This window comes from Silurus meridionalis, chromosome 5, assembly GCF_014805685.1.
Source record: "Silurus meridionalis isolate SWU-2019-XX chromosome 5, ASM1480568v1, whole genome shotgun sequence".
Classification (NCBI taxonomy): Eukaryota; Metazoa; Chordata; class Actinopteri; order Siluriformes; family Siluridae; genus Silurus; species Silurus meridionalis.
Window position 1 is genome coordinate 5,280,269 of NC_060888.1, and position 12,017 is coordinate 5,292,285.

General features: G+C 38.9%; 1 protein-coding gene across 3 annotated transcripts in view; it reads right to left on the bottom strand.

Moving 5' to 3' along the window:
* The window catches only part of LOC124386346 (C-terminal binding protein 1), a 26,691-nt gene extending 16,957 nt beyond the window's left edge, over positions 1-9,734 (bottom strand). Inside the window, exon 1 of one of the 3 annotated variants that reach the window (XM_046850132.1) lies at positions 9,611-9,734. In XM_046850132.1, coding sequence (XP_046706088.1) covers positions 9,611-9,617 — 7 coding nt within the window. In that variant the 5' untranslated portion in view covers positions 9,618-9,734. Of the gene's footprint in view, positions 1-2,269; positions 2,613-9,610 lie in introns of those variants that run through there. The other 2 variants (XM_046850131.1, XM_046850130.1) reach the window with 2 other exon arrangements.
* Positions 9,735-12,017: the final 2,283 nt, after the last annotated feature.

Below are 12,017 nucleotides of genomic sequence, written 5' to 3' on the forward strand. Positions count from 1 at the left end.
AAGACCTTGTAAAGACCCTTCTTGTTTGATTTAAGGTAAGATAAACTTTTGTGTATATATATATATATATATATATATATATATATATATATATACATACATACACACACACACACACACACACACACACACACACACACACACACACACTGCAGGGTAAAAGTTTACGTCTGAAGTTTAACGTTAGTAAATGCCACCATTCCTGTTTTGTTCTCATTCTGATAAGAAATGCTGATAATGTGTAGATAAACACAAAGATGAAGAAAAAAAAACCTGCGCCTCGGGTACTCTTCAGTCTGTTTGTTCCGTTTGTTAAATTGTCATATTTTCCTGCCTTTCTAGTTTTTATAGGTGTGCTCTTAGACTGGTTTGTTTATGACGAGTAACAACAATGACTCGGTGGACTCTAATAATTCATTTTTCAGCTACATCTGGGGAAAAATATATAGTGAGTACCAAACTAGGCTGTTTTTTTTAAGTTTATATATAGGATACATTTATAGTTTACATAGCATTTAGTGCGCTTGTGTCCAAGGAATACACTCGGGATCTATCTTGTGAACTGATGAACAAGCATTCCTAATAAATACAATGAGTCTTATTTCATTAAAATGAAAAAGCAGTAAAACTACAGCCAAGTGATACCGTAACACTTCTAATTAAAATGCAAAACAATGTTTGTACCCTATAATGGCAGGGTTTGTGTACTAACCCACTCGAAATTAGTCAAAACTGTGTCACAAGCATCACACTATTAAGTGATATATATGCATCAGTGACTTCAACATGCCTGATTCATGTATACTGTATCTAATCTGGCGTGTGCAGACATGACGTGACTATTTTCCCCATCTCTTGTGCACACACAGACAGACACATATACACACACACACACACACACACACACACACACACACACACACACACACACACACACAGACAGATGTGGGCCTCCTCCCTCTACACACACATATTTGTCTGCCATCATTTATGCTGCTTATTACTTAGACGATCCCTCACCTGCCATCCGTAATAAACAGTTACCAGTTTCCTTTTTATTTTTTCATCCCAGGTTTACGTTCCTTTCATAAACCTACTGAACGCTCATGCTGAGTGAAGTCTAGCGGTGTCTAGCTTTCCAGACTAATAGCTTTTTCCCCCTACGTTCAATTTTTTTGATTTAGAAAACAAACTGGCAGTGTGATATAAGCGGACCTGATCTGTGCTATGCATGAAATCAGGCCGTATCAGGACTAACCAGAACGAGATGCAGTTTTCTTTCTGGACCTCTCTATTTCTGTGTAAAGGTGCATTTCTAACAAGTGCACATGTGTAAAACAAATCACGGGAAGCAAAAAGAAAATATGCGAACGCTGCAGTGTTTTTCATGCTTGGCCTCTAGAGATGTGTGTGGGATCTGTCTTTGAATGAGACACTTCACAGCAACGGGATGTCTTCTACCTCGGCTGTCCATTTAAACCGCAGGGCAAGGCCATCAACCCAGCCCCTGAGGATCTTCTTCTAACACATGGCTTTATTTGAAGCACAGTGTTGTATAGAAGAAAATGAAATGGTGACATCATACTGTCAAGCATGAAAAGGGTCCTGTAAGTTGATCCTAATTATTGGAGTCTATAACAGGATTTATGACCGTGTAATAACATGATATCATGGTGAGAATTGTTCTTCAAGCGCCTGAACTTAATGCATAAAAACATTGATTGAGCTCTTCCTGTTTCTTGAAATGAAAATTTCCTCCCATCAAAAAAAAAAAAAAAAAGGAGAATTAGGAAGCATGTCAAGGCCGGGAACTAGAAGCCACATTTCCACTGTACATCATGTTGGGAGAATTCCCAAATGTGAGAGGCACCGTGTCCTTGCCAAACCGCTCTGATTTTCCACGCATGAACACACACACACACACACAGACACACACACAGCGTGGAACAAGGGAGAACCTCGCGTTGCACATTGCACACTCAAACGCATGCTTTGCTTAAAAAAATAATATGGCACGCAAATGGTATTTTGCACGGGGAGAAATAACACGCGTGGACTATAGAGAAGAGAACTGAGACGAGAGGGAAGGCGAAATGAAAAGCATAAGCGACAGGAGGAGGGAAGAAAAAAAAAGGGGACACGCACTGCTTTGCCGCTCAACGCCCAAATAATCGCCGAGCACACGTCCAGTATATCACGCGCTCGCTCGCAATGCGACCGTGGCTTCACGTGCGAGCTCGCGCACGCAAAGCGAAACAATTTTACCTACCTAGAGGCAGGCCTTTGTTCAGCAAGTGTGAGCTCCCCATCGCGCGATCTCCTTCCTACGAGCAACCCCTTTTCAACGGAACATTCACCAATCCCTCAGCATATGGCGGCTCCCTCCCCGGTTTCCTTATTCCCGTTTTCTTCTTTTTCTTCCTCACTCCGTCGCCGCTGTAGTGGAGCTGCACACGCGCGCGCGCACGCACGAGCATATGCGCACGCTCGCCCCGACCACTCTGTCTTTTCTCTCTCTCTCTCTCTCTCTCTCTCTCTCTCTCTCTCACTCTTCCTCCTTGCTCCCTCACTTTCTATTTCGACACGCAGAATGGTAGTGCAAGCGTGTGTGTGTGTGCGTGCAAGAAAGAGGGAAGAGGAATGGGGTGGAGCCTTTTTTTTTTTTTTTTTTTTTGCTCGAGCAAAATTGATCTTTTGTTTCCTGAGAAGGAAAAAAAGAAAAAGGAGTTTAATAAAAAAAAAAATGTAAAAAGGAAATTCAGAACAACTGACGGGCAGGACAGAAAAAAAAGAGAACATTGCATGTAAAATAATGACTAGTTTGCTGCTGTTTCTTCTTTCAGGTCTAATCAACAAGAACCAGAGTTATTCTTTACATTTCATGCTAATCTAAAATTTAAAAATAAAGGCCCTTTGATCCCTAAAAGTGTTACAAGGGCCCCTAAAAGATTCCAAGTGCATCTGTTTTTTTAAATAATAGATTAATAACAATTATTAAGAATAAATCAGTTTATTAGATGTATTTTGGACTCTTGGACCCCCCTTGGACATTGTTTACCTAAATGTATCTTTGCAACAATATTCTAAAATGTACCAAATTCCTTTAAATGACATTGCATCAAGGATCGGCTCTGAGCCCTTTTCTGTTTGCAGTGGTGAAGGACAGGTTGACGGACGAGGTCAGACAGGAGTCTCCGTGGACTATGATGTTTGCGGATGATATTGTGATTTGTGGTGAGAGTAGGGAGCAGGTTGAGAAGAGCCTGGAGAGGTGGAGGTACATGCTGGAGAGAAGGGGAATGAAAGTCAGTAGGAGTAAGAGAGTACATGTGTGTGAATGAAAGAGAGGGCAGTGGAGTGGTGCGGTTGCAGGAAGATGAGGAGACGGTTTAGGTACCTGGGGTCAACAGTGCAAAGTAATGGAGAGTGTGTTAGAGAAGTGAAGAAAAGAGTGCAGGCAGGGTGGAGTGGGTGGAGAAGAGTGATAGCAGGAGTGAATTGTGGTAGAAGAGTATCTGAGAGTGATAGGGAAAGTTTATAGGACTGTGGTGAGACCTGAGATGTTGTATGATTTCGAGACAGATGTTGAGGTTTTCGTTGGGAGTGACGATGATGGAGAGGATTGGAAATGAGTTTATTAGAGGGACAGCGCATGTAGGACATTTTGGAGAAAAGGTGCATTAGGTGCGATTGAGATGGATTGTATATGTGTAGAGGAGGGATATGGGATGGAGTATGGAGCCACCAGGTAGGAGGAAATGAGGAAGGCCAAGGAGGAGGTTTATAAATGTGGTGAGGGACGACATGCAGGTAGTTGTATTGAAAGAGGCAGATGTAGAGGACGGGGGTATGGAGACGGATGATCCGCTGTGGCGACCACTAATGGGTGAAGCCGAAAGAAGAAGAAGGTATTCTTTACATTAAACAGGAACTCCTGCTTATTTATGCAGTTATGCAGTCAGTCAATTATGTGGCATGCATGTGAAGTGAATAATCATGGTGATTATGATGCATATAAAAATATTAAATATAAACAGGAAAAACCACGTGTACAGTTTATATACTATACTATTAATATACTAGATTTCTGAGCTTAATTATTTTGAGGTGATTTATCACAAGGAAATGAAAATGAATATTGTAAACGGCATTGATAAAAAATAAAAAAAAAACCAATCTAAGAAAAATAAGATAAGGAAAAATGAGAAGTCGTGATTGTAGCATTTTCATTTTTACCTGTTTTGTTTTGCTAGGAACATCTCAGACTTCTGAGGAATTGAATGCAAAGGTACTATTTAAACTATTAAAATGAGACACTTTGGAAACCTCATTTTGAACCACAGTGAACTTTGCATCGAATTGATCATTTTCTTGAAGATTTCATTTACACAGTTTGAGTGTCATGGCACAATCACAGCTTCCACGTCTCCTGTCTGACTTTATTGTCAGACAGAAAAATGTACACAACATATAAATCAATGATTTGTGACATTGGTGGTTTAGAGCTCATAATATGGGATGTTCACCAGCAGATCATTTGGTGGTTTGGTGACCAAAGACTAGTAATTCACCTAATGTATTACTGGCAATGTCAGATATTTCTCATCATCAATATATGATCACTGCTACAATCCTACTCATTTAGGAGGATGACATGACACACAACCCACATTACAGCTACAAATATGGTGACATGCGGTTATGGTGGAACCATTAGGAATTAAGCATTAAAACATGTTAACATGCAGAGGTAACCTTATCATATTCTTGTTATCTCAAGCTCACGCTGAACAATGTTTCCGTTCACACGATCCTATCGAGAGGACACGCCCAGATCATAATGATTCATATTACCTTTTTGTCAACGATGTTTCTGATAATTAATCTTGTAAAAATGAAACTGAAAGAAAGGGTCAAGAAAGGATAAATCAAATCTTATTTCCCTGATTGATTGTGGCCATTTACAAGTTACAGGAGGAGGCATTAAATAATTAAGAGATAAAACAGCAATATTTAAACTTTTTATGATTGAAAAATTAGTATATCGTTGGAATCAGTTTTGGTAGTGTTTGCCAAAAAAAAGGTTGTGTTCCAATCCTTATTGTCTTGTGCCCTTTATTTTTTTGGTCTGCTCACATTATAAAACGTGACATTGTCATAATTGTCATTGTGACACTTAGAATTTTTTAAATACAATATATTTTCTTCTAATACACTTTGTTTATCTGGATGACTTCCTCTTTTTCTCACACTTATTTAGCAAGTCTCTAACTGTCAATGGTGTGATGAAGGGATGCTATATTTACCTCAGAAAGTGACTAGCTGCTAAGTTTCCTGGCTAACGAGCCAATCTGGGAGCCTGAGCTAATGAGGCATATGCTGGTGTCCAGGAAGGTTTGTACTGAAGCAGAAGATCCCTTAATCATTTTTTTTTTTCACTTTTCGTTTGTGACTGGGACCCACCGTGTCCACAGCCTTACCGCCGTGTCAGTCTAACACAACAAATGGCCGGTGTGTAAACCATGTTTTTGTCATGTATTGACTTGATAATGAGTATGCAGGTTTCCGAGGAATTTGTTCTTTGTGTTATTGAATAAAGCGAATCCATACATAAACAGAGCTGAAGAAGAAAATATGTCCATCCCAATGCCACATTTAAAACACATTCATTACATATTTATTATCTGTTATTAAATGTTATCAAATGATTCAATTGTTTCAAAATGGGCACAAATGTTCTTTTTAAGTCATAAATCTTAGACCCGTTTTGCATATTATTAGTTTTTGCACACACAAAACAATCACCAATATGATATGCAAATAATCATAAACAATCCGTCTTGTGATGAACAAGCGTATACGCTGTAACCATGACAACAAATGTATGGTTTTGCTTAAAAAAAAAAAAAACATGCTATTAAAACTTTGAAAATCTGTAAATAAATTGGTTCTTTTTAAAGTATAAAAAGATATTAATGAAAAATCACAATATGCTTAAGCATAGATTAATTGATATTTTAATTGTAAAGAATAAAGGTTAGAGATGTTCAGGCTATTTATAGTTTTATTAAAGTTTTCACAAAAAGAAGCAGGAATTACGATGCAATATTTTGCCATGCCTCTTGTCAAACTGGAAAACTGCCAATGCAAGGTGTTTTTCACTACTATATATGTATAGAATACACCTTCCAAACCCATTCATCCCAGAGCAGTTCAATATTATTTAGATCCGGTGACTGGGCAGGCAATTCTATGATAGATAACACTTCAGCTCTTTAAATAACGCTTACAGAACATGGACTTGTGCTTCATTGTCTTGTTGTATGGTGTAGTGACAACAATTAACTTTAGTCCAAAGTAATGGTGTCATGTTGGTTCAGTATTTCTTTCAGCTGGAATAAGTCTCCAACGTTACCTGCTTCAATACAACTCCAAAACATTAAGCTTAATATATATAATATAATACAGAATATAATCAAATATAATATAATATAATAGTAGACCAACATTAAGAGTGCATTTATGACGAGATACTATAAATAAGTGACCCATTTTATTTATGTCCATTCTTACATCGATTTAAGATAAAAATGATAAAGACTTTACTAATTGCTGATTTAATTAGTAATAACTAGACTAATTTACTCATTTTTACACATATTACATAGTTCCCCAATTGATTTACTAGCAAACCACTGAAACCGGCATTTCGTTACAAACCAGAGCATTAAGCATATAAATCACAGTCTTTTTCCACTGTGAAAATGGCAACGGAATAATGATTTGGTGACACTTTCCACCCACACTCCTCTGATCAATCCACTGATAGGAAGAAAGCAAGACAGTGGAGGAAGAGAGCTGTCTGCAGCTGGATGGCTTAAAGCAACAATATTCCATTGTGGAATGAAATGAGAGAAACGGCAGAGTGGGGAGAGAAGAAGCCCCTGTGAAAGAAAGATTAAACTGTCTGAGGCATGCACGGCTGCTGCCTCGCTGACATACACACACACACACACACACACACACACACACACACACACACACACATCAGCGTGGAGAATTGTTAAACTCAACCCTCCCTCTTGTAATAAATTCTGTGTGACCACACGCCTCCTATTCAACGCAGCTTGTAACAAATACAGAGCCTGTGGTTATGAGGCAGTTGTGCAAAAATGACGCTGTGGTCCACCATTACAGTAAAGCCTATTTTATTGAAACGATCCCCACCGCAGTAAACCTATCCCTACAGCCACGGTTGCCATTTCCTGAAATGATCCTTCCCCTTAGTTTACAGACTAGCCTTGGATTTGAGGTACTGCAGTATCTTTTGACAAGACTCCAATTCAGCATGACCTTTAGAGAATGTTCCATAAGCTAAAGATCTCACCCCTTTGTGACTAAATGTGAAACCAGAAAGAGACCATAGGTTCACAATAATTAAAAGGAATATTCACCCACGACTCTACGTCAATCGGGTCTGCTGTTTGTTTGGCCTTGTTTATGCTATATGCACCATGGCAATGTCCTACTTGAGTTTGCTGTAGGCTCTCCATGAAATGTGGATACATTTCTGAACGAGGTGTGTCGCTCATTTGCATTATTAACATTGTCTACTTCATTGTAATTCATCCAAAAAAAAAGAATGAGACACCATTTTTCCACTTTGATGTAACCATCTGCTGTTTTAGTGGAACAATAAGATGAATACTCCTCACACCAAAATCCTTTTTATTAATTTTGACAATAAGTACTTGTTAGCTACAATTACGATTTATTTATTTAATTTTTTTGCTGTTGAGAGACACAGACTCGGGTTGTGCTCTGTTTTCACAGCTGTACAAACTCCCACACTGTCTCGAACAGAATTTGAGCTGGTCTTGTTGTGTAGTTGTGTACTCTGAGGATTTCTTGCTCTACACACACACACACAACAAAATGACTTCTGTAATGCTTGGGCAAATACTGTTCTAGATCATTACTCAGTCGTCATTCCACACACTTTGTTGATTTACCCAGAATAGAATACCATGCAGGTTTTAGTTTACGCTTACATATTTGAGTTTGGAGATCTTGCCAAATATATTGTGACTAAATATGACTTGACTTGATTGAAACAATCATGACAGCTATACAATGCTTGTTGCATTACAATAGACAATATTAAGTCAGGCATACAGTCCGTATTTACAACCCAGGAATAAGTGGTAATGAATATAAAATGTATGGTAGATGCATGCTGTAGATACTATATGCTATTACATAACAAGCAGACATTTTTGGGGGTGACTTCTATTGCCTTTCAGCTTCAAATGCATCTATTTTTTTTTTACATAGATTTGATTACTAACTTGTTTGTTTCTACATTGGCTCTCTATTTTATATATCTATGAACATTGCTTAAAAAATGGAGAGTGAGAAAATGGGCTTGTGTGGAACGTTTTAAGGAGCTAATACCAAAATCTTCCCATTCCCTGACACAGTCTGGGTTACTACCTTATTACTGGCCTCACAGCTCCGACAAGGAAAAACTTACCACCACAAACCTGTTGAAGCAGGTCCATTATGCTTGAATTAACATAGGAAGCTGCTTAGATTTTACATCTGTAAGACCTATTCCTTTACGACCTCTGATTATAGAATATATATATATATATATATATAAAATTTTGTAAGCAACTTCCAAAATATCTAACTTAGGAGAGCAATCATTCACATGCTCATCAGGACAAAAACTTTAACATCAAAGGACCTCTTTGTTAAAATCACCATGAACTTCACAGCTGTATGCGGATGTATTTCTTTTCCAAAAGAAGTCAGAGCAAAGACATGTTGACATACCTGACTGACTTACACCCCAGCCAATAACAACTGAAATAATACCACACACACCCCAGACTAAACACCACAAAAAAATTTCACAAGGGCCAGATTTCAACCATAAAAGATTTGTCATCATCTCCTTCATTAACAAGTCCACTTAAATAAATAAATAAATAAAAAAGGAATGACCCTATCTGAACCGGTCCAAGTGGCGGGACTTATCCATCTTGGAAAGCATTTAATTGGACGAACACACGACTAGGACTGGATAAGTCATCGAAAACAAGTTTTCATTTTCCTAGGCTTGGCAGAATTTGTACTGAAATGTTTGCATTTCTAGATGTGCCAGTGTTATGGTGTAACACTAATGGATTGTTATAAAAGCTCTGAAGCACGCAGTTTAATATCAAGAACATTTTAAAAACCCTGGGCTTAATATCAGGAGGTTAATTAAAATATTTTTGATTACACAATAACAACCCTGAAGATCTGTAATCATCTTATATTAGTCTGGTTTTGGTTGCAATCAAGTCAATCTAATGTGAGTCTACGCGTATAATAAATATAATTGACATTCTATACAGCCAATCAAATGCTTGACATTTCTTTCCATCAAATACAATGTGTTTAGCTAAGAAAGCTGGCCGACACTAAAGCAGTCACTTCTCACTGCTTCTCCCTGCCTGTAGGGAAAACAAGAAAAGCCTGTGTCAATGCACATGATGAGCCAGCTGGCTAGAGCACACAGGAAGTAGGAGGGGGAAAAAGGGGGGCAAAAACAATCACAAACCTTGCATATCGGCTGCTTTCGGAGCCGCAATCAGTCCCTCGGCGTGCCTGGGATTCGGGGATCCATTGCAGAAAAAAAAACTGCCCAATTACAACCGAGGGAACGCAAACCAACCAATCAGACAAGGGCTTTCTTTGGGAACGCGCCAATCTTGGTTGGTGTTCCAAACGCCCCCTAGTCTTTCTACTAGGGTAGACTATGAGACAATACACTGCAATGAACGTTTAGTGCACTATATAGTGAGAAAGGTGTTGTTTGAAATCGAGCCGTTCATGTCTACTGAGGGAGGGGTCAGTGTGACTTGCTCGGACAGGAAAACGAAATCTGAGGACATGGGTGGAGAAGGAGGGGGGAGAAGAGAGGGAAGGAGGTGGATGTGTGGGGGGATGGTTGTTTCACAAGGGATGAACAGGGAATGGCCAAGCTAACATTAGTTGTTTTTGCTGGCCAAGGATGAAAGTTTCAAATGAGTCTTGGTATAAGGCTGAGTCAGAGACAAGCTTCTATATGAGCTCAGTGAAACAGTTGAAAAACATTTCCTATCACAGGTAATTGGGGAAAAGTTTCCCATTGCTTGCTTGTAAATGGCATTTGTGTTGTAGACTACACAAACTTCATATTGTACATGAGAAGTCCTTATCGGCATGTTGACTATGTGAAAAAGTCAAAACGTTTTTCGACTTTCAGGCTTTTACGAATAACCTAGACGACATATACAACATGATAGATACTAACAGATAAACACCAGAACCAGCAGGTTCAGGGCCTGCTTTTTTCCATCTTACCATCACACTAGTGATCTCTAGGACTCTGGTAGAGGTGGTAGATGGTAGCCCACGGGGACTTGGTAGCTTAATGGCTGAGGCATTGGACTTTGGATTTAATGGTCATTAGTTCTAATCCAAGCCACAACAAGATACCACTCCTATGCACCTGAGCAAGACTCTTAATCCCATATCTGCATAGTTGTGCAAGTAAGCTAAATGTAAGTCACTCTGGATAATGGTGTCTACCAAATACTGTAAATGTGAAGATTCGACTGCCAGTAATCATTATGCAGTTCTGCAGAACATCAGCTCCCTCACCAAGAAGGCTCAGCAGAGGATGTATTTCCTGGGCCAGCTGAAGAAGTTTTTCATCCCTGCGAAGATGTTGGTGAACTTCTACACTGCCATTATCAAATCTATCCTCAGATTCTTCATCACAGTCTGGTTTGCTTGTCCAGGGACAAGGCCAAGCTGCAGCGTGTCATCCACTCTGTGGAGAAGTTGATTGGCTGCAGTCTCCCATCCCTCCAGGAGCTGTAGGCCTCCAGGACCTAGAGAGGTGCAGCCAAGATCGCAGCTGACCCCTCTCATGCTGAAAACAAACTCTTTCAGTCCAACCCCTCTGGCAAGATGTTTGGGTCCATCAGGACCAGGACCTCATGCCACATGAACAGTTTCTTCCCCACTGCAGTCAGCCTGCTAAACAGTGCCCCACTTACCCCGAGATGACCCCCCACCCCCTCCAAAAACTTACAATCAGTCACTTTCACTTTCTATTATAAATTGCGCTACTTTTTATGCAAACTCACACTTCTGTGTACAATATTTATTTTGTACATACTTCATGTCTGTATATATGTTTGTACAGTCACTTTCACTTCTACATTCTAAATTGCACTACTTCTCCTGCAAAGCCACTTACTGTATACAGTATTTATTAAATTTGTTATAGTCAATTTAAAAATTGTGTACACATTGCGTATCTGTGTATATGTTTGCGCCCGACACAAAGACAAATTCCTCTTTGCTGAACCCTTTGCTGAACTGTTTCTGATTCTGATCTCTGGATAATTATAACTGTATATAATTGTAAATCCATAAAATATCCTAGATTATCTTCTACATATCATCTGTATATACACAGACTATAACCTTTATAATTAAATTAGCACTTTCCAGGTTTGCTTTGTAGAATTCAAGAGTTATATTTATATTAGGTTTGTAATCTTGTGTACCAGTGTAGATTTATTAATTGCTAGAGACTCAAAGCACTTTTGTACGTCGCTCTGGATAATGGCGTCTGCTAAATGCCGCAAATGTAAATGTAAATACAGTTTTACATATCTTATATTGTACATTTATATATTCCATATTTCTAGTTCCTAGTGTACTTGCTCTACAGCTTTAGCACAAATTTTTATATTGGCCAAAGCCTTCATATTTATGTATTTATCTGCACTTGTCAGTTTGCACAATGCTACTATTTGCACTTCTCGTTGCTGTGCACCTATACAATGCATTGATAATAAAGTTGTATCTCTCTCTCTCTCTCTCTCTCTCTCTCTCTCTATCTATCTATCTATCTATTGAGCAAATATAAAGGTTTAAGCCACAGACTCGTGGGTATTATGTGGCTGAGA